Raw genomic sequence first — 23,955 nt, 5'->3', positions numbered from 1 at the left:
GCCACAGCCCGTTACGTAGGAGACCAAGTACGTCTAGTGACAAATATCACCCTCCGGCTTCCCTCCCCTGAACATGGGCCAATTGTGTTTTTATAGACGCTTGGCAAAGCATTATTTGTTTATTCATGTAGGATCCCCATTAGTTATTACTGCAGTAACAGCTAATTGTCCACACAAACAATACAACAATGCATTTTACATTATCGTCTCTGTCGATACTTTTCAGGATTCAAATTCAAAAGTAGCAAAAATAGCAGATCTACAAACTCAAAACACGCCATTTTTTTCAGTCAGTCAGTGAGTCCGTTTGTTTCGAGCTTGTGGATCTGCTATTTTGTATACTTGTGTGTATCTATAAATGCGCCACCAAGTCTCTGTACGTACGTGTGTACGTCTGTAATCCGTTCACTCCACGACATTTCAAGCGCAAACTCAATACAAAGACTGTTAACTGTGAGTGGACGACCCAATTAAGCATTACACTTGTTTACAAGAGGGTCCACCATGTTCAATTTATCAAATAGACACTTCTATATAGTCAAAGAACAGAATGGGAATTCATCATAAAGGAGGTACAGTATACAGTGAGGGGAAAAAGGGGTGGCATGGTTTGAATTGAGACACCACGCATCCCATAATATAGGCATGTCTGGCGGTGGTGTTATGACAAGGCCTATATGACTGGGTGAATATAATGAACTGTGAATATAAGCAGGCTATATGTAGGTTCTATGAAGAAACAACTGTTGGTAACAGTAGATGGAGCAGGCTGCATGCCGTGGTCTCTTCCAACGGCATCCATTGACACCGCCTGGCACGCAGCCAACCCTTCCACACTGCAAGGAGCAGGAAGGACCGCTCTGTTTTCAGAGAGGTGGGCCTTATGTTAACCACACCAATGCTGTAGGGCAGGGGTTTTCAACTGATTTTGACCCATTGTCCAAATGTCCACTATCCTGACTAAACGCAACCTGGGGGACCAGCACTATTGCTCGGTGGGTCCATCAGAGACCTACCTGACACAATAGTGGTGGGGGGGGGGGGGGGGGGGTTCATGCACCATTTAAGTTAAGATTATCTTTTCTTCTTCTTCTTCTTCCTTGTTACTCACTAATCACACTATCACAGGCTACATTCATGAGCTGTGCTAAAACAAATCTAGTTTTCAAAGCCGTTTATTTCCAGTAAACAGCAGGGATATAATTTAGCAAGAAGCGTAAAATTTTTGTTGGATGCAGACAGCCACATTTTGAATCCATCAACTATTTTTTCCCTAGACCAAACAGGACACTTCAAATCCTCTCAGAATATTATTCACATTCAAACAAGAAACAAGAGTAGCAAATAAAAGTAAAAGTAAAATAAATTAAAAAAGGAAAAGTACTGATTTGATCTGAATGCATGGCCAGGGACCACCTGCAATATTTCTGTGGACCACCTGTTGAAAAGCCATGCTGTAGCGTCAGACAATCATTCTGTTAAAAATTATATTGGCTCTTCAATGCAAAGGGGTCAAGGGGCCTAGTAACAAAGTATAGGCTATTGTTAACTTTTTTAGTTATTTCGTAAAGGATCGTGCTTGATCATATTACAGCATCACACAAAAGCATCAAAAGTTGCAGATTTACAAGCTTGTTTTTTGAGCTTGTGGATACTTTTGCTGTTTTTTAATTTTAATCCTGAAAAGTGACATTTTGGGGCATATGAGGTTTCCACCTGACAGAGATGATATACTATTTTAGTTTAGTGGTTAACCCCAACTTATATATATATATATATACCGGTACTTAGTTGACTGGGGTGACGTGGTCTCCACCTTTTCCCTCTACACTAAAGGGCTCCATTTCGTCACCGCTAAACCCCTTATCCCTAAACTTCTTTGCCTTTCTTTATTATTTTGAAAAACATTTTTGAATAGTTCAACTAGCCAATCTACATTGACACGTTGTGAGCTTGTAGACTGGCCATTTTAACTATTCAAAAATGTTTAGCAAAATAGTAAAAAAGGCAACAAAGTTTAGGGATAAGGGGCCTGATTCATTAACGCGTTTCCGCTGATATATTGCCGTGACGCTGGCGGAAAGGCATTTACGTGGATTTCCCACATTAATTTGGAATTCATGGAAATGGCCGTGAACTTGACGCTGTCTTTGGTTGGTCGGAAATTCCGCTAAATGCTACGGGAGCTCTTTAGGTGGCGGAGAAATTTGCGGAAGCATACACTAGCGTATAGATTTATTCAGAAGGCTTTAGTCTTCATGCTGAATCAATAAATTGTTCCCAAATCTCAGATAAAATATGTAGGCATGTGTCCCCAACATATTGGTCGATCAGCACATAAAAAAACGATATATATATATATAAAAGCCGAGTGCACTTGTATGCCTAAATGCATGCATTCTAGAGGCAAGTTAGCCTATAGAGTCCCATAAGGAAACTGCCCCTGCAAGCCCCGACACCTTTTTATTTATTTATTAGGATATTTCTATAGCATGCCATGCGCGATTGCGCTGCTCACTTGACAGCCTTCTCTAGGCTACTCGCAGTGCAACTCGTTGTGAGCTTGTAGATCGGCTCTCGCGGACTGCATGTTAAAAAACAAACTCACAATTATAATAAGAACATAGGCCTACACTTATCTGCATTTTGCACTGTACGAATCTAACGTTGTTTCGGTGTGTGTGTGTGTGTGTGTGGGGGGGGGGGGGCAGACAGCAGCGTGCTGCCGATCCGATTCACATTGGAAAATGAATAGGGCTAATTAGCCCTATATAAAAAATAGAAGACCACATTTATAGCCTAATGAATGCAGCGTGTTTGAAAGTCGGCCAGTCATATCAGTTTTAAACCAGCTCACCTCCACTCGTGAACATGACGGACAGACAGACAGAATTTATAATAATGTATATTGATATTGATCACATGGATGCCACACACAGAATAGTTTAACTCACTGGATAAACTCACTGGATTATAATTTCTTCAGACAAGAGGATCCCAGGCCTATAATATATTTACTTATGAATGTATGGGCTACTGTTCTTTATCGCGCAACAGTGTCGAGGGCCCATGCAGCCCCCCTCCCTCTCTCGTCTCTCTCTCTCTCTCGCTGAAAAGACGACTTTTGCATTGACATATCCGATATTTTAAATATCGGATATGTTTTACCTCTGCAAAGGTGTGAGTGAGCACCCGCCTTGGTCCCGAACTTAATTAAATAAATTATAATTATATTGCTTCAGCGGAGCACGCAACGTTGCAAGCTTGGATAGCAGTGACCGCGGCTGTGATCTCAGACAAACTGCTGTCTGCTGAGTCATGCTTGAAGCCTTTTATGGTATGAAATTGGGCGTGGATCAATGCAGATGAGGTTGTCGGTTGCTTTTCCGATCACTTTGCACCCGCTGCTTTCAGTATGACATACACCTGCGATACGCCAGCGCACCTGTGGTACACACCACTCTCTGAATAACACGTCATCTCAACGTAGCTTGATCGGACGGATAAATACGATATCTGTTTCCGTCACCGTTACACTCTGGCGCATTTCGTTTTTGAAGAATCAGGACCAAGGGGTTTAGCGGTGACGAAAATGGAGCCCTCAATCTCTTTGCAGAATGTTCACCTGTATTTCGACATGCCCAGAATGGGTCTAACTCTAGCACTATAAAAATGGAATCAAATAATGGGTCAATGTGGTGCCTTGGGGTACGTTAAATGGATTCAAATAATGGGTCAATGTGGTGCCTTGGGGTACGTTAAATGGAAAAAGGTGGAGTATCACTGAATAGCTCAGCCTAATAATCCCCCCCGGCGGAGAAGCAGAGATCCCCCTTTTGTCTGAGCGGTGAAGATGTTTGGCTTCCCTCTTGGGTTCAAATCCTGCGTGTTACATTAGTAGCATGACCTTGATGGGGTTTCCCACAGGGCTGAGGTCACAGGCAGGTCAATGTATCAGAGTAGCCCTGTTCTAGCTCATAAGACACAGGGCTGAGGTCACAGGTAGGTCAATGTATCAGAGTAGCCCTGTTCTAGCTCATAAGACACAGGGCTGAGGTCACAGGCAGGTCAATGTATCAGAGTATAGCCCTGTTCTAGCTCATAAGAATAATACATCTCCCCTTGGCCAAGGGGCATTCAAGTCAAATTATATTATAGCCCAAAACATGTCTCAAAAAGAGATGTACGGTACATAATAAAGAAGAAATGATAAAACAATAATAAAACATGTATGTGTAATATTTAAGCACATTAGTTTTTCTATATATAATTCTATATTATCAACACATTCTAACAGATCTGACAAAACCAATTAGTCTAATTAAACACTTAAGCCCTTGTTTTATACTTGGTTGTACAGCAGTGTCGCACAAAAAGTAAGTAGCCTTCCGGGTAAGTCAGAGAGGCTTATTGTCGGTATCAGCTAGGGCGCAGGAGTCCATCCCCGTTTCAATCCTCTAGGCCCCTGGGAGATGGATTGCTGAGGTCAAACCTACCATCAGCTCCCAGTACTTAGCGCACAACTTAAAGCAACTTCACAACCGTACCTGCATTCAACCTGTGTTTTATTGCCTGTGTACGTACAGTACACTGTACATTGATTCAAGTCATCAGCCTCCCCGACTGATTTCAGCCATTTGGATTCCATAATCTGAAGCCAGCATGTTGCCCAGCGGAAAAAAAAATTTGCCTATCTACAGGCGCTTACTTAAGAACTTGTAGCTGTTTTCGGTTATTATTTTAAGAATTTGTATAGTCGTTAAAACAGCAATATATTCAGACGCATTTTCCCTCCATACTTTTGTATAAAAGCACAGGTTAAAGCCTCAGTCTGCGACTTCTGCACATGGTCGGCAGACGTAGAACAGCAGCAACAATATTACTAAAATGTCATAATGTTACATATCGTGTTAAATGTTTAGGAATCGGCACTAGTTGTGTGTGTGCGTGTGTGTGTGTGCGTGTGTGTGTGTGTGTGTGTGTGTGTGTGTGTGTGTGTGTGTGTGTGTGTGTGAGGGAGGGAGGGGCTCCTTTTCATAATCCATTATGGGACTCGGCCGTGCAACCGTTTTCAGTCGTGAGATCTCATTTTTCTTTAATCCAGTATAAGCACCTGTACTCTCTCTTACAGTACAGTACAGTATAGTAGAGTCTCTGTTCACCGTCAGCTGCCGGTGCTTCTCTCTCTCTCTCTCCTCTCAGAAAGCCGATCCCTGGGGCGTTGGGATCTATCAACTGATGATGAGTGATATTCCCACCCTTGACTGCTCACATTACGTTCTGCAGCTGTCTTAACTCCTGACAGCCGAGCGCAGCGCAGGCCTCATTAAGATATTATCGTGCCACTGTACCACACACCGGAGCGTTGTGCGCTGCTGTTCCCTGTGATGTTACGCTAAATAATTCACCGGTCGCAGCGCTACGTTTCAGAACGTATAAGTCGTGCATGATTTATGAACGTGTATATGTGTATGTGCACTGGAGCTTGTGGCGTTTGTTGGCGTTGTACGTTATCGCTTATCTGCACATGTCCTTGTGTGCAGAGGTGTGTGTGTGTGTGTGTGTGTGTGTGTGTGTGTGTGTGTGTGTGTGTGTGTGTGTGTGCGTGCACGTGCTATTCTGCAGTGATTCTCAACCTTTTCTTTCTTTTTTTAAGGGTCCTCCAATTTGATATAATTTGGTCCTTAGGCTGTTTTTTTATCACTATATAATAATAATAATAATAATAATAACAATGAATTTGTATATATATATTTATATATGTCGTCTCTGTCGGGTGGAAACCGTATAGGTCCAAAACCTATAAGGTTAGGATTCAAATTCTAAAGCGTCAAAAGTAGCAGATCTACAAGCATCACGTGACACGTCGCGTTTCAAGCTTGCTGATCTTCTACTTTTTATGCTTTTGTGTGATGCTGCATATAGTATGATCAAGTATGGCATTAATAATAAATAAAAAAAGATAAGAGTTTTCTGCCCGACAGCAACGTTATGAGACGTTTCCCCCCCTCCTAGGAGCGGTGAGCAGCCGTTGGTGTGTAGCGCTCGGGGAGCACTTAGGGGTCAAGTGTCTTGCTCTGTTTGACACTTATTGCTGAGGGCTGAGGGAATCGTCAAAACTTTACTATTGTAACTCTCTCCTCACTGGCCTACCGGCATGTGCACTTAAGCCCCTCCAACTGATCCAAAATGCCGCAGCTCGCTTGGTCTTCAACCAGCCAAAATTCTCACACGTCTCCCCCCTGCTCCGCTCCCTCCATTGGCTCCCGGTCACTGCCCGCACAGAATACAAAACTCTGATGCTGGCATTCAAAGCAACCAAAGGCATGGCTCCCCCATATCTCACAAGTATTATCGTACCCTACAAACCCTCCCGCGCACTCAGATCAGCCAACGCAGGGAAGCTGGAGGTACCTTCACTAAAAACGCCGGGACAACGCTCCACACGTCCCAAACTCTTCTCCCTTCTGGCTCCAAAACTATGGAATGCACTTCCCATCACAGTCAGAACTGCAGCCTCACTCCCAATCTTCCGCCGTAGTCTGAAAACCCACCTCTTCAGACTCCACCATGGCCCGTAGCACTTGCCCTAGCCTAGCCCCTTAGATAGCACTTTATGTAGACTTAGATAGTATTTTAGACAGATACCACATTCCTTATCTCTGGGACACCCCCCCCCCTCCAGACCATTCCAGACCATTTAGTTCCTACCCATCAATCATTTACCTGGGGACCCCGTGGAACCCCCCTCAAGGACCCCCTGGAGGTCCCCGTACCCCACATTGTACTGTGTGTACCGTCAGGCACACCATATGAGTGTTTATGACTTATGAGTGCCTTATCACAGACAGTTGATTTAGCAGCAATGATCGATGGTGGTGCCATCTGTGGCTGGCAAGCTAAATAGTTTGTCACAGTCGTTTGTCTTCCGTCTGAAACCTGTTGGGTTGCCATGACCTCGTTGGCAGCCAGCCAATCCCAGCAGAGAGAGGGGCGTGGGGGACAAAAAAGAAAAGAGGAAGGGGCGTGTTTTAAAAACCGCCAACCGTCCAAAACGTTCAGATTGGTCGGTCTCCCTCCTCAGCCCTGAACCCATTGAACTGTCTCCTATAACCGCTCCTTCCAAGACAAACAAACCCCTCCCCCCCACCTCGTGCCAGGCTAAGAAGCCATCGCCGTGGAAACGGCGAGCGTTGGCACGAGCGTCGCTTTGAAAGCGCTGCTAGGTATTGTTCCCCAACTAAACCTTCCGGTGGTGATGATGTCATCGCAGTCGCCATGGCATTTAAATCACAGTGTGGCCCAACAGAAGGGCAGGTTTCACCCGCTGAGACTGACCTTGGTGGTGTTGCCACTGTCCTGTAACCCCCCCCACACACACACACACACTCTCTCTCTCTCTCTCAGCACCCCCTGCCCACTCCCTCACTTTCTCTCTCTTTTATTCTTACTATCTTTTCTCATTCTCTCTCTCGCGCTTTCTCTCACTCTCCCTTTCTCTCCTCTCTCCCTCATTCTCTCTCTACCGCTTTCTCTCTCATTCTGTTTCTCTCTCTCTCTCCTCTCTCTCAGTCCTCTCTCCCCTGCGTCTTTTCTCTCTCTCTCTCTCTCTCTCTCTCTCTCTCTGACGGTGGACATTAAGTATACATGATGTCTCTATGTGTAGTTTCACAGATCCTTTCCCCTGCAGAATAGCTTATGTCTGTACTCTCTGCCTGCAGGGCTTAACACCGTAACAACATTTACTTTCGAGCAGGGATGCATCCTGTCGCCATCTCGTGTCCTGCTCCTTCTCGGAGACACACATACGGGTATTTGGGGGCTGTGGCTGAGACACACACATACGGGTATTTGGGGGCTGTGGCCGAGACACACATACGGGTATTTGGGGGGTATTTTGGGGGATGTGGCCGAGTCGGCCATTGTCTTGGAGGTTCAAACTATTTACAATGTATAGGCATTTAGCAGACGCGCTTAATCCAGAGCGATTTACAGTAAGCAAGGGAAACACAAGGTAATACATTCAATGCAAATGAAATGGTAATCTGGCATCATAGGTAAACCCAGAACCTATAGCAGAGGTTCCACAACTGTACAATGATTGTGTATGGGGGGACCGCACAGCGTGTATGGGGGGCCGCACGAAAAATTGTATGATCACAGGGTTATAATATGTCTATACAAGTATATGCTAATTTAGAATATATGTAGACCTATTTGACAGTGCATAATAATTGCCTTGACATTAACGAGCGTCAACGGGCACCAGCTGTAACGGATATCATTATGATAATCTCACACAACACACCTGTAACTCTCTCTCAGCGTGGCACAAAGTGACACGCTTTGAACTTTAGATCTGCTATTGTGTGTCTGAATCTGCTCAATCCTCCTCTGACACGTTGACGCCCGATGAGGACATTGTGGGTTTTTTTTTTTCTCGTTTCTTTTTTACATTCCGACCGACGGTCTCCCTCTTCCTCCCTCCAGTGCCCCCCTCCTCCTCCCCCTCCCCCTCCTCCTCCCTGGCAGATCAACCATCTGTTGTCGTGGTCCTCCTGGTGGCTGGGGGGGGGGGGGGGGGGGGCTTGGCACCGACCGGCCGACACCCCAGCGGTGGCACGAGGCGACGACAACAACACCACCACCACCGCCATGGTTTTGACAGTTAGTCATAAACCATGCCTTGACTAACAGCCCCCCTGCCCCACCCGTGCCGTGAAAACCATTTAATGATCCCTGGCACAGTGTGAGACAGCCCTGAGATGGGGAAAAAAATACAAGTGTTCATATAGCAGCTTTTTAAAAAGCAGCTTTTGCAACATACTGTTCAATCTCCTCCATTATAGGCAGTCGGTCTATTTGGAGGAGAAGGTGCTGATTTACTTTCGGTGTTGGTAATATGACAGACTGAAGTGACCCAATGTTGGCTGTGAATAAGTTCATGTGTAGACTATATTCTGTACATTTATAGGGCTTGTTTGGACTCAAGCACTGAGACACATATATTTGTGCCCTTGAAAATGTATTTTATAAATGTGGACTCAAATAAAGAAATTGAAGTGTGTGTGTGTGTGTGTGTGTGTGTGTGTGTGTGTGTGTGCGTGTGCGTGTGCGTGTGCGTGTGCGTGTGCGTGTGCGTGTGTGTGTGTGTGTGTGTGTGCGTGTGCGCGCAACTTTATATGTGTGTTTATCTGTTTGTTCCTGCGTGTGCGTGTGTGTGTGTGTGCGTGCGTGTGTGCGCGACTTTATACTGTATGTGTGTTTATCTGTTTGTTCCTGCGTGTGCGTGCGTGTGTGCGTGCGCGTGTGCGCGACTTTATACTGTATGTGTGTTTATCTGTTTGTTCCTCTCCTCTCTCTCAGCCCTCGGGGAGCGATGGCCAGGCGGGGGACGAGCAGGAGGAGAGAGAGAGACTGCGCCGCGTGCTCAAACAGATGGGACGAATCAAGTGTCCTAGCGAGGCATGTCATGCTGCTCTGTCTGTCTGTCTGTCTGTCTCTCTTTCACTCTCTGCTCTGCGATAAGAAGCCTGTCTCTTTCTCTATAGCACCGAAAATAGCTGATCTACAAGCTCACAAGACGTGACACCCGCATGCAACTAACTATAACTCAAGCTTCTCCCACCACTCACTCTCTGGGCTCCTAAATACACAATTTGGGGATTTAGCAGTGGGGAAAGGGTGTTCCCCCACTAAAGTTGTTTGGTTACCTGTCCCTAAATCCCTAAAACACCTCCGTTACATTATGCATAGGTGTGGTTTGGGCGTTACAGTAATTAAACCAATCACTGTGCCACATGCCATTTGCCTTTAAGAGATCCCTTATCCGTTGACCGTTATGCCCAGTTCTATATTGTTTCATAGCCTTACGGGTTACAGCCCATGGAAGAGTGCCTTGAAGGCTCACTTGTGCTGCCCATTTGCTGCTCTATGGGGTGATGAAACTGAATGAGCAAATGGCACAAGCCAAATAACTGACTAGACAATTATATAAAAACAATGGACACAAGGAAGTGGCAGGCACTCACCTCTGCTGATTATAGGACAATTACAAAGAGATGCGTAGGAGAATAAGGAGAGATGACACAGCCTGCACTCCGTGGACATCTCCATGCAGCCGCGCAGTCAAATTAGTTTGGTATAGCGGCGCGCGCTATACCAAACTAATTTGGCATACGGCTTACGGGTGCTTTTAAACTCCTCTATCGCCTTCCCGAATGTGTGTGACCAAAATAGCGATTTAGGGGAAACACGCCCATGGCGACACCTCTAGGCTCAAATACCGGTCTCGTTAAAATAGATAGCAGGTGACACTGGACCAAAATACCATTAAGGGACAAAGCAAGCTCCTATACTTGTCCTTTTCGGGCAGCGGCTGACTTGCGGGCCACGTCGCGGGTAACGGCGGTGGGAAAAAATGGAGCCCTCTATCTCCTGTCTCTCTCTCTTTCTTTAATCCGTGTTCTTTCTCTCCTCTTTCCCCTCCCCTGCCTTTCTGTTCCCCCTTTCACTCCGGTTTGTTTTTAATGTCTTTTTCGTTTTTGTATCCTCCCTCGGCAGGTTAGAGGTTTTTATTTATTCCCACTTCTCTTGTCTTCTCCCTTCCTCTCTCTCTCTCTGACACTGCATCCTGTCGTTTGTCTCTTTCCCTCCCTTTTCGCTCTTGTTCTTGTCACGTTGCCTAAAACTCACCCACAAACAAAAAACAAATCAAATTTACCTCCCTTTTCTCATGTCTAAAAATAAATGACAGTCAAAGTAAGTAAATGAATAAATACATTGCACAAAAACAAATTGCAAAACCAAAACAACGATTGTGTTCCATTTAAATTCAACTTTGCCCTTTGACGTTTGCATTTATTAATTTCGTCTCATTCCTCTCTCTCCATGTTACATACGACCTCACACACACACACACACACACACACACGCACACACACGTGCACACATCCACAGGGCTGCTCTGCCCAGTTCACTAGTCTGATGGGTTACCAGTACCACCAGAAGCGCTGCGGCAGGGAGCTCTCGGAAGATGAGAAGCTTTCTTTCCTGTGCCAACACTGTGGGAAGACCTACCGCTCCAAGGCCGGCAAGGATTACCACTTACGCAACGAGCACCCCGCCGCGCCCAACACTGCGGCCAACGCTGCGCCCAACGCCAAGGAGTACCATCTACGCACCGAGCACCCTGCTGCGCCCAACGCCAAGGACTACCATCCACGCACCGAGCACCACCCCACTGCGCCCAACGCCAAGGAGTACAATGCATGCACCGAGCACCCCGCTGCGCCCAACGCCAAGGAGTACAATGCACGCACCGAGCACCCCGCTGCGCCCAACGCCAAGGAGTACAATGCACGCACCGAGCACCACCCCGCTCCCAACGCCAAGGAGTACCATCTACGCACCGAGCACCATCCCGCCCCCAACGCCAAGGACCACCACACACGCACCGAGCACCCCACTGCGCCCAAGGTCAAGGACTACCACGCACGCACTGAGCACCACCCCGCCCCCAACGCCATCACCAACCACAACAAGGACGTGTCTGCCGCCACCACGGACACAAACAACAACACAGGCAAAGAAAGGGTAAGTCGTACACACCTCACAGGGTGACACCTGCTGTTTGAATTCCAATCAGAACATCCCACTCCACTGTATTTACTCTACTGTATTTGAGCGACCACGTCAAACGTGAAGTAGACTCGGGCAGATACTGCGGCATGGTCATGCTGGACCTACAAAAGGCGTTTGTCTTCGTTCCTCCCACTGAACAGTGGGGTTCCCCAAGGAAGCATACTAGGGCCATTACTGTTTCTCCAATACATTAACGACTATAGAAAGCAACCTGTAACTGCAAAGACTCCGTCAGCACTCCTGGTCTGGGGGTGAAGTATATAGAGTGTCGCAGTCCCGCCCCCTTTCATGACGACGCCAGGCCCAGGAAATAGTTTCCAATGCATTTTTCCCATAGACATTTCGAAACGTATTTATTTAAAGACCTTACAAGCGTACAAAGCCAACTCTTGTCTTGACAAATCATGACAACAAACACAATATTTTGGACCAAACAAATAATTACAAAGAAGAAAAACAACAAAAAAAGTGTCGTTTTTTCTACTTTCTAATTCTTTGTTTGGCCCAAAACATTGTGTTTATTGTCATGATTTGTCACAACAAGAGTTGAAATAAATACTTTTTGAAAAGTCTATGAGGAAAATGAATGGGGAGGCCCAGGCCGTAGCGTAACGGTCTGGGCACCGGACTGGTGATCCAGTCGCGGTGTGCCGCGGGTTCGACTCCCGAACCCGACACGGCCTTTACCGCATGTCATCCCCCCATCTCTCTCCCGTTTCCTGTCAGCCTACTATCTGTCCCTTAAAAAATCAATAAAAGGCGTAAGCCGTAAAAAAATATCTTAAAAAAAAAAAAAAAAAAAAGAAAATGAATGGGGAATTATTTTCCGGGTCTCTCGAGGGGGCGGGACTGCGATGCTCTATAGAGCGGCGCAGTCCCTCCCCCTTTCAGAACAACGAACGGCCCAGGAAATGAAAACGCAATGCATTTCCCCATAAGCAGTTTTTATTTAATTTATTTAAAGACCTTTTAAGCGTCGTACGAAGCCAACTCTTGTCGTGACAAATCATGACAACACACACAATATTTCGGGCCAAACAAACGGCAGGTTAAAACACTTTTTTTGTTGTTTTTCTTCTTTGTAATTATTTGTTTGGTCCAAAATATTGTGTGTGTTGTCATGATTTGTCACGACAAGAGTTGGCTTCGTACGACGCTTAAAAAAAACTGCTTATGGGGAAATGCATTGCGTTTTCATTTCCTTTTCATTTTCGTTGTTCTGAAAGGGGGAGGGACTGCGACGCTCTATATAGCATTCAGGAATAGATGGTGACGTGTATTTGGTGGCATCTCTCCTCGACCGGACGCTAAAGCGAAGCGTCTCTCACCTCTGACCTCTGTCCTCTAGGTGACTTGCGAGGAATCTCCATCGTCGGGGCAGAGGAAGGAGCAGAGTCACCAGGCCGACTCCAGGAAGGAGTGGCCGGAGCGGCCGACCACGGCGGCCACATGCTGCTCATGGCCCAAGGAGAAGGAGCGCGACACGGCCAGGGAGAAGGAGAGGGAGAGGGAGAAGGAGGCCCGGGAGAGGGAGAGGGACAGGGTGAGCACGGAGCAGCGGCAGACCACCGTGGGGGAGGACCTGGACCGGACGCCCAGCGGCCGGGTACGGCGGCGCTCGGCCCAGGTGGCCGTGTTCCACCTGCAGGAGATAGCCGAGGACGAGCTGGCCAAGGACTGGGGCACCAAGAGACGCATCAAGGACGACCTGGTGCCCGACAGCAAGAGGGTGAGAGGAGCACCATGTACCATTATGCTCATGCATCTACTAACCCATTAAGACCTGGAAAACCTATATTACCTATATTATTTGATAGCTTTCAATCTGGGAAAGCATCATGTCAGTTTAAATATGAAGAAACCTTTTATCTCCGTATTCAAGCTTTTTGTGTTTCTTTTGTAAATGTTGCACACACACACACGCACACACACACACACAGTACACATCAGAGGAATTATGACACACACACACACACACCGGTACATCAAAGCCAACCCGAACATGAAAAGGACAACGGACTGCATCACAGCGGCAGAAAGAGAAAGCTGAAATTGTGTTTGACATCAAACAGATAAACACCACCCGGTATCTCACTTCCCTCCAGGAAACACTCAACACTGTTACTGATGTCTTCATTCTGCTTTAAGTGCACTTCAGTCAACATCATCGTCACGTCACCAAATCCACCTCAAAACCACCTATGAACACTTTCAGCACAGAGGTATTGGTAGTTGGTACAGTACCAAAAGTACAAAGAAACTATAGAAACTCATTATGCAGAATGTCCCATTTCACAAGTTTTCAAATGTATAAAACCTTTTGAAAATAGCCAAAGCTCACAATGTGTGGCATTGTTGTTAGCTTGTAGCTGTTAGCTATTTTCAAATGGCCATAACCGTAATGTATATAGGGCTGAAGTGGTTCATGTATAATATTTTCCTCTGAGATGTAATGGAGTAGAAGTAAAAGTATTGGAAATTGGAGATGCTCCAGTGAAGTTAAAAAGAATACCTCTAAACTGTACTGTACTTGAGTACATATACTTAGTTACTTTAGGCATAAAGTCACTTTGCTGCTACTATACTGGTTGTACCTATATCTAATTATCTATAGTCAGTCCTGAGGATCTCATAGGGGTCATTTAATGAGATCAGTGCAGATTTGCAAAAGAACATTTTCAGTCTTTTTCAGTTTTTTGCTTTAAGCCCTGCAGATGGCAGGTTCATTTGTTGCACCTATAGTATAGTTTGTATAGTTCAAATGTAGAGATTATTTTATTTTTGGATATTATACTGTTTAGTTTAGACCAGCGGTTCTCAAACTATGGGTCGCGGCTCAAAGTCGGGTCGCGGGAAGGGGGCCACAAAGTGCGGTCGTCTCCCCCAAAAAATCCCTCATAATATGGGGTTGTAAAAGGTTTGAGAACCCCTGGTGTAGACTGATGATTAGTTCTTGGTTTACCTGTAATCCTACATTACTATTTCTATGAATTTGATGTATTAACCTGGCTTACTGTAAATGGCTCTGGATTAAGAGCGTCTGCTAAATGCTTAAATTGCCAGGAGGAGTATAACTACTAAATGTGTATACAACATGGAATAAGCACAGTTACTCTGTAAGTGCAACTATACAAAATTACAAATATGGTAGTTAAACCCAGTCTTTTTCTGTCATGGCTGTAATGTCTGAACACATGCAGACAGGGGATATTGACTGACTGGTGGTTCCTTATGTTTCAGCTAAACTATACTCGGCCCGGCCTTCCCAACTTCAGCCCGGACCTACTGGAGACGTGGAAGAATGAAGTCAAGGAGAAAGGATTCATCTGCTGCATCAACAGTGTAAGGACCAAGCATTTGCACTCTCTAATGTGCTAAAGTAAAGTAAAATAGTTATGTGCAGTAGTCTGTGTGAGTAGCAGACCACACATACTGCTTACTACAAGAACAGCCTCCCAGTGAAGTTAAACAGTCCCTGGACTGAAACGGAAACGGCAAACAAATGATGAACTAATAAAGTGCCCCTTGGGGCACGCGTGAATCTCGTTTGTGTCCGAGCATAGACATGGCTGAGGCATGGTAACGCCCCGCCTGCCTGTGATTGGTCTACTGACACTGCCTGTCTTGACTGTCCTCCGAGACGCGAGGTTACTCTGTGGTGAGATTGAGAAATAAATAATACAACAAGAGAATGACAGCTTGGCACACGCGTAACTAACTTGTACGTTTTATTTTTGTAGAAGAGGCAAACTAATATTGTTTATGCCGTTTGCTTTGATTGAATAACACGTATGTTGTACTATGATTTGATTTGGGTGTGTTCTAAATAAAGTGTTAGTGTTGATTACCGTGTATTAATCTAATTATAGATATACTATTACACTAAAAAGGATAAAGATGAAGGGAAAATAGACATTTTTATAGTGTACAATAATGTTTACACATAATGTTTACACAAATTACACAATAATCAACACAAACACTTTATTTTAGAACACACCCAAATCAAATCATATTATGGCGTACATGTTCAATCCATTATTCCATCAAAGCAAACGGCATACACAATATTAGTTTGCCTCTTCTACAAAAATAAAACGTACATAATAGCGTTCTCTTGTATCATACCTCCAGGAGGACCACTTCCCACCACGGAGTAACCTAGCATCAGACTATGCAGCATAGCATATCCACCTCGGAGGACAGTCAAGTAGGAGGGCAGTGTCGGTAGGCCAATCACAGGCAAGCGGGGCGTTACCATGCCTATTGCCTATGCTCGGACACAAACGGAATTCACGCTTGGGGCACAGGTCTCCACCAGGATAGGAGCGTTTTTGGAAAAATGTCAAGTGGCATTTCTTCCTCAGCCTAGTGCGAATATGCATGCACAGTTTCACCGCAATCGGACGCTTTGTTAATGATTTGCAGAATTTTGTAAGGCAATCTTAGCCAGTCAGGAGAAATCAAATAGATCCGTCCTGATCACATGGATCAGGGAATCTTTAAAAAAAAAAAGATTTATTATCCCCGTATAGAGAATCATGTGTAGCGATTTGCGTAGGAGTAATATCCAAAAAAGTGTTTTACAATGCATATGTTGGCCACCTGGTGGCGTTATAAAGAGCAGATGTGAAAAATGCAGGTGAAAGGATTTTGTTTCACGTTGTGAAACAAATTTGATTGTGAAACAAGCATTTCTTCCATCTGGCGGAGTCAGGTTACTATTTCCCACCTATTAGTTCAAAGGCTTGCTTACATTGGTATTTAAACATATAACAAATGTACAGAGTATTTAAATTGTACGTGTGTATGTTTCAACATTTTCTCCTGGTATTGTGTTACTGTGGCTCAGTCTTGTTTGTTCTCTTTTCCAGAACTGTGAAGCTGTCTACTCCAGTGTGTCTGGACTCAAAGCCCATCTAGCCAACTGCAGCCAGGTGTGTGTGTGTGTGTGTGTGTGTGTGTGTGTGTGTGTGTGTGTGTGTGTGTGTGTGTGTGTGTGTGTGTGTGTGTGTGTGTGTGTTTACGTGCTTGCTTGCTTGCCTGTGTTAACCGTTCACGGGTCAAACAAGAAATGGTCCCGAACCCCAAATTCCCAATTTATTTTAAATGACGGCATCTAGCCAGAGTGGACCCTTGACAATTTGGTCAGATTCCGAGCCGTTCCGATATTCCTTCTTTACCTGTGGACTTGATTTTTTCCCGAGATCCGATTATTAAATTAAAGATTTTAAAGACCTGGCAAGGAATCCATGATTGTACGCCAGTGTGTTGCAAAGTACCAACAAACTGACCAGATGTACGAAGAACCGGGATGACTGAAAGCGACGGTGGAGGGCTCATCTGAGGATGACCTAGGGAGAGAGTTTTACATTCAAATCAGCCAGGCAGGCAGGCTGTGGCAGCTGGCTTAGCCTTGCAGTATGGTACACTACGCATGCATTGCGTAGCTCAACTTTTTGTTGTTGTTGCGCTGATCCTAAACCAGCCTAAAACAGTTAAACAGCACTTCATTGCGTTTCTCTTTCACCAGTGCAGTGTGTCGCGCCTGCACACACACACACACACACACACACGGGCACACAGTAGTACACGTCTGATGATAGACAGTCCCGACTCACACAGGATATACAGTACGGCCCATTACAACCCGGCTCTGAGTGATTATGATAAAACACAGATCCGTCCCGTACAGGTCTCAGGTCCTGTCGGGTGTTTTGTGTGCATGTGTATTTGTATTTGTACGTGTACATGTACGTAAGAACCTAAAGCCTGATTTTCATTCCTCTTATTATTATTATTATTATTATTATTATTATTTATAAGTTGTCGCTCACCACAAATAGCTGATCTACATACATATGGATTATTAGGTCGCATTGATGTGCAAATATTGCTCACAACACATCATGCTGCAACTCATTGTGAGCTTGTAGATCGGCTATTTTTGGCCTTAAGTTAAGTATATAACTTGCTGCTTGGGTTTAAATGTATTACAAACGTATACGTGACATCCATAACATTGCAGTTTGAAAATGTTGATGTCCTCGAGATTGATGCGTGTTAATGTCCTTGCAACTACATTTGTGTGTGTGTGTGTGTGTGTGTGTGTGTGTGTGTGTGTGTGTGTGTGTGTGTGTGTGTGTGTGTGTGTGTGTGTGTGTGTGTGTGTGTGTGTGTGCGTGCGTGCGTGCGTGCGTGCGTGCGTGCGTGCGTCCGTGTGCGTGTCCATGCATGTGTGCGTGCGTGCAGGGAGGAGGTGAACTGGGGAAGTACACGTGTCTGATCTGTCAGAAGGAGTTCAGCTCGGAGAGTGGCGTCAAATATCACATCAGCAAGACTCACTCACAGGTGAGCTGACAGACGCCTCTCCTCTTGTAGCTACACGCCGCTTTGTTTTCCCCAAGCCTGACACTTACTGTAGGCAGCGTGTCCTGTCCAGTAGACCTAAAGCTTGTTTCTCTTGAGGCCAGCGTATACTGTTCTGAAAACCGTAGTCTGAAAACCCACCTCTTCAGACTCCACCATGGCCCATAGCACTCGCCCTAGCCTAGCACTTTATGTAGACTTAGATAGTATTTTAAACATACTTATAGCTTGTTATACGTAGACAGCACTAGAATTACATTTTATGTAGTCATAGCACTTTATAGTACACATGTATAATATGTAATATAGTATAGTATGTATAGTTTACATAGATACACTGTTACGTTCTTAGCTTACGCATGTTTCAACTTTTTATATTTGTGATGTATGCCATGCTTTTTAGTATTGCTTAATGTAATTTGCTCTGGATTAAGAGCGTCTGCTAAATGCCTAAATTGTAAATTATAATTGTAAATTGAATCACTTGCAGTGAGAGCGTGCCGTATTATTTACTCTTATCTTAGCTGTCGGGGGGGAAACCTTGTAGCCTGGCATTAGTCCGTCTGATAGGGCGGGTTCACTAACACGTTGCTCCACCGCGGTATCAGTCCTGACTTCGGCCCATAGGCAGAAAATCACGAAATTATTTCTAATATTCAGTGTCGTGCGGACAGCAGTTGAAACAGAGACTGATACATGTGAGTGACACTTTATGATGCAACTCCCCCCCCTCCTCTCTCTCTCTCTCTCTCTCTCTCTCTCTCATTAGCAGGCAACAGTGCCTGTCTCTCTGTCTCTCTCTCTTTGTTTCTGGCAAACAGCGCCCCTACTGGTACTCATTATATGATGCTCATAGTCACATAGGTGAACACATACGTAGGTGCAGGACACGGACAAAGCTGTTCCTTGCACGTTGGCCATTTCTGTGGCAGTGGTGTAAACTAAAGTACATTTACTCAAGTACTGTACTTACTGTAAGTACAGTACTTGAGTAAATGTCAGTACTTTTCCTTCTACACCACTACATCTCAGAGGCAAATTTTGTACTTTTACTTGAAAACTTTAGTTACTAGTTACTTTGTAGATTATTGTTATTACAAAACATACATAAACCACTTCAGCTGTTCAGCCATATGGAAATAGCCGATGATGCATTGTGAGCTTGTAGATCTGCTATTTTTTCAAGTACTTTCTACTTTTGGTACTTTAAGTACATTTTGATATCAATATATTTTTACTTTAAATTTGGAATTCCGGATTTTACTTGTAATGGAGTATTTCGACATTGCAGCATTGCTACTTTTACTTAAATAAAACATTTGAGTACAGCAGCAGCATTCACCCTATAGAGCGTCACAGTCCCTCCCCCTTTCAGAACGACGAGTGGCCCAGGAAATGAATCCCAATGCATTTTTCCCAAATACTTTTCTTAAAGTATTTATTTAAAGACGGTTACGCCGCGGACAAAGCCAACTCTGATCGTGACAAATCATGACAATGAACACAATATTTTGGGCCGATCAAATCATTAGAAAGAAGAAAATAAAGGCAGGAGACAACACTATTTGTTTTGTTTGTAACCGTCTTTAAATAAATACTTTAAGAAAAGCCTATGGGAAAAATGCATTGGGATTCATTTCCTGGGCCACTCGTCGTTCTGAAAGGGGGAGGGACTGCGACGCTCTATAGTGGCGGCAAAGATACAAAACAGCCAGGCGTAACCAGTTGCCCAGTCGCTTGTTGAAGTGTTCTTCCAGCCAGGCAGCCACACTGCAGCGTATAAATGGTGAGGCTAAAGGGTTAATGCTGAAGCACAGGGAAGTGATTAACGACAGGAGAGAGTTTTTCTTCCAATTACAGCAGGAATTGTGGGGAGAGAGTTAGCTAAGTGAAAATGGTGCAACAACAACATGTGGCCAGATCTGACCGAGGCTGGGGTTTTCCCACACATGAGTGAACAAAAAGTAAATTACTTAATCACAGACCGTAAAAATCCTCAAATAGTTGTCTGTCATTTCGCTAAATGCCAATACTGAAATCGACGTGCAAATATGGGGCTAATTTAGCAAAGTAATTTGCCAAATTCATCAACTTCACATTTTTTTGTCTTCTTTTTGTTAAATGACAGACGATCACGGTAAACTTTGTGTAAAACATTTTGTGTCAATGTTTTAGACATTGACTCATCCTCCACCTCCCCAGCAGGTCGGGGAGGTAATTACACGTACTCCTACGCAGCTGTCAGTGGGGAGTGTTGGGCGGGAGGACTAGGACGAAGGCCCTATGTCCTCCCGGTGGGGGCTCCTCACAGCCAGTAGGACAGCAGTGACAACACAGACCTGTGGCATAACGACTAAATTGGGGAGAAAAGGGGTCAAAATAGAGGAAAGCGTTGTTTTGCGTAGAATGACTTCATTGCGCCTCCTTCGCCCCACAGAACTGGTTCCGAGCGGCGGCCCCCACTCACACCGTCTCCTCCAGCAGCAAGAGCAAAGCCCCGGAGAGCGACGGGGGGATCAAAGCCGAGGTGCGGAACGGAGCCACCCCTGGCAAGAAGAGAGGCAGGAAGCCCAAAGAGCGCCCCCTGGCGGCCGATCCGGTCCCCGTCCCGGAAAAGACTCCCGACGGCGGTGGCATCGCCCTGAACTCGACTCCTCCTCCCACCACCACCACCACCACCCTCAGCCCCTCCTCCACCTCCCCCATGCAGACCCTCAGCACCACCCAGACCCAGACCCACCAGAACCCAAGCCCCACGGACAGCAGTGGGAGTGCGGTCCTAAACAGACAGCACGTCACCTCCTCCCACGCCCCCAGACGGAGCAAACCCAAGAGGGTGCTGCCACCCCCCGAATAGACCCCCCCCCGCCCAACCCCAACAGCCCAGGAGTGGATGCTATCAGTTCACATTTTCAAAACCAGGATGTGTTTAAAAGATGTTACTAATAACGCCCATGAGGACGTTCGGCACAAGAGAAGAACGCGTCGTTCGACAACCTTGCAAAAGTACAAAACTCTTAGTTCACACTTTAAAATGGTGATTTTAAAATGGCCCTACAGTTACAATGTGTCTACTGGTATATATACAGTATATATATATATACACAGTAACCACGTTTTAAATGGCCCTACAGTTACAATGTGTCTACTGGTATATATACAGTAACCACGTTTTAAATGGCCCTACAGTTACAATGTGTCTACTGGTATATATACAGTAACCATGTTTTAAATGGCCCTACAGTTACAATGTGTCTATACTGGTATATATACAGTAACCACGTCCATGTGGAACGCTTTGGTTTTTCCCCCTTCATTCCATTTAATTTCAGCATTATTAATGGCACAACATTTCAGTTTCATGTAGTCATAAGCAGAAGTGAACCACTTCAGCCCTGTTTAAAATAATAATAATAATAATAATCTAATTGCCACTCTACAAGCTCACTGAGCTTCTAGATCAGCTATTTTCGACCTACAGTATAATGAAAATAGGGATGCCAGAGTGGTTAATAGTATTATTTTATTTTTTATTTTTTTTCGTTTAATAAGGATAGCGTTTTCTAATCTCAAGTAGTATTCTAAACTAAATTGAGTGTGAACAGGTCAGTATAGGTTCATGTTTGTGTTTGAGAGGTTTTTTAAAAGGATATTCTATTAGCATGGTGAGGTCCTTTTTTATTGATAATAGTGTTTTCACATTTTGTTTTTATCTCACGGATATACTGTACTATGTACATAAACGATATCTATATCTATATATCTATATACTCAAAGCAATGATGCCATCTATCACTTGTCATGGCCAACGTGTGAAATTGGATCATAAGCAATCTAAATTATGTGCTGTGCGAGCTAATAGTGCAATGTTGTATTGATCTACGTTTGTCACTTTTCTTTTTCTCCCCTCATTTTTGTTTTCATGCTTTATTTTTATTTGATTAGATTTTTTTACAACTGAATGTTTTGTAAGCTAACACATTAATCAGTTGTTAATCATGTTCTGCTCTGCATTGTTGCTCTGCGTGTGGTTCGATATCAAATGATTTTTGTTACTTTCTAAATGTAATTTCAACGCCTTTTCTTTTGAGATTATGTCGACACATGATTACAGTACGAAATCGGTCCGATTTGACAAATTTAATTAATTAACAAAAAGGCCACAGTTTTTATAGAGCAACTTAAGCAGAATATCCAGAAGAAGAAAAAAAACAAGCGAGAGATCAAGCCAGTTTATAATAATAATAATAATAGGTTTGTGGTATTGTTTCATTCAGCCACAGTAATACTAAATGTGACATTGTTTTAATAGATTTAATAGAACTTGAAGTATTCTGTCCAAGAAATAGGATTGATGAATGCGAAATGCTTGACAGAAAGTGGGGAGGCGTGTGGAGGAGATCTTGTTGCACCATTGCGGCACAATCAAATGAGATGCTACCATCTTAAAAAAGCTCTATTTAGACTCCATTGCACGACGCATCGTTCAGCTTTCCTTTTCAGGCGAGCGACAGCGGGCGTGCGACAGGGCGTAAATTCAGCACTAAAAGTGAGCCTCAAGGACCTAGCGAGGCGTTCACTAGAATCAAACAGCTGAGCAAACGAAATAATTAACCAGTCGTCTTTTGTACAAAGTCTGTGGACGACGGTGTTTTTATGAAACGGCAAGTCTTTGCAAAATGAATATTCAAGAAGTGATCGTCATGCTTAATGTTTGACTCCTGGGTCTCTAAAAAGCTATTTACCTTTGCACTTTAACCCTTAACCCCCCCTTCCGGCTGCCCTCTTGTATTTTTGCACTCTAGGAGTATTTTAACCCTTACCGAGCCTCGCCGAAGTGAGACGTAGAAGCAGGATTATGTATGAATCCTAAGATAAACTACACGAACACTAAAATTTGTAGTTCGATGGATAACGAGCAGCACGTTAAAACTCTTACTACACAGTAAAGTTGTGAGTACTGTAAAGCTGTAATCCGTAAAATGTATTATGTCCTACTCAGGATTCACCTCGGGTCTCCCTCACAAGCGTCAAAATGTGTTTTGTCGACAGGGATATTATGCTTTGAGCTTCATGCAGGACCTATTGTCAACCAGTAGTGGCCCTTACCCAATCACAGCCATCTGAATTGCTCAGTCGAAGAACAGGGAGACCAAATATAACTACCACAGTTGTGTTTGTTATATTGTATTAACATATGCTCTACTGTTGTAGTGACAGATTGGTTAAAATAACGCTTTGTTCACAAAAGAAAAGTTATGAATTTCAGCTTTCATTTAACTCTGACAGTGTGCAGATGACTGTACACTACTGTAAAGATTTTACTGTGTAGTTCTATGTGATTCAGCAGGAACATCATTTCTAACTCATGATACTAAAGCCATATCTGGTCCTGTTGAAAACAAGGCTGCTCGGTCACTGATAGTCCATCCTCAGATTAATAATAATAATAATGTTTAAAAAGTTATGAAATAAAAAAGGTTATAAGGAATAAAATAGTCCAATTTTACAAGATTCTTTCATGTATGGAAAGACCTAATGTGTGCAATCAGAGAATAATAATATTTTCACTTTAACAACCTTTAAAAGTAGATACTTGAATCCACAAAGTTATATGAAATGATTTGAGCAAATGAAAGAACCATGAATATTTGATTTATATTTTAGTGTGTATATTATCCATAATGATGAATAACAATGACTTGCTTGCTGAAAAATGAAAGATCATAGATCTATTTTATATTCTCTTGTGTGTTATTACCCAGAGAGCAATCAGATAGCTTTGGGAGTGTATAAAAGTTTGTTGATGAGAGGATATTCTGATGAGATAACTTAAAAAGGCAAATTTATACTTTGTCGTATAACAATTTCAAAGATGATGATGTACTGTCAACCGATTCACTCGAAAAAAGTACGGAATTTTAACTGTTAAGCAACACTCTT

At 44.1% G+C, this 23,955-nt stretch overlaps 1 protein-coding gene across 5 annotated transcripts in view; it reads left to right on the top strand.

The window, feature by feature from the left end:
* znf512b (zinc finger protein 512B) overlaps nucleotides 1-23,750 on the top strand; it is an 81,766-nt gene extending 58,016 nt beyond the window's left edge. For all 5 annotated transcript variants that reach the window (XM_083769078.1, XM_083769080.1, XM_083769077.1 and 2 more), the window contains 7 exons: nucleotides 9,367-9,465; nucleotides 10,960-11,595; nucleotides 12,992-13,372; nucleotides 14,884-14,985; nucleotides 16,518-16,580; nucleotides 17,896-17,994; nucleotides 20,450-23,750. In XM_083769078.1, the coding sequence (XP_083625204.1) occupies nucleotides 9,367-9,465; nucleotides 10,960-11,595; nucleotides 12,992-13,372; nucleotides 14,884-14,985; nucleotides 16,518-16,580; nucleotides 17,896-17,994; nucleotides 20,450-20,869 (1,800 nt within the window). In that variant the 3' untranslated portion in view covers nucleotides 20,870-23,750. The remainder of the gene's footprint in view (nucleotides 1-9,366; nucleotides 9,466-10,959; nucleotides 11,596-12,991; nucleotides 13,373-14,883; nucleotides 14,986-16,517; nucleotides 16,581-17,895; nucleotides 17,995-20,449) is intronic.
* Nucleotides 23,751-23,955: the final 205 nt, after the last annotated feature.

The sequence above is a fragment of the Protomyctophum parallelum genome (assembly GCF_964188405.1).
Source record: "Protomyctophum parallelum genome assembly, chromosome: 7".
Classification (NCBI taxonomy): Eukaryota; Metazoa; Chordata; class Actinopteri; order Myctophiformes; family Myctophidae; genus Protomyctophum; species Protomyctophum parallelum.
Note: the sequence above shows the minus strand (reverse complement) of the source record. Positions and strands in the feature narration are given on the sequence as shown.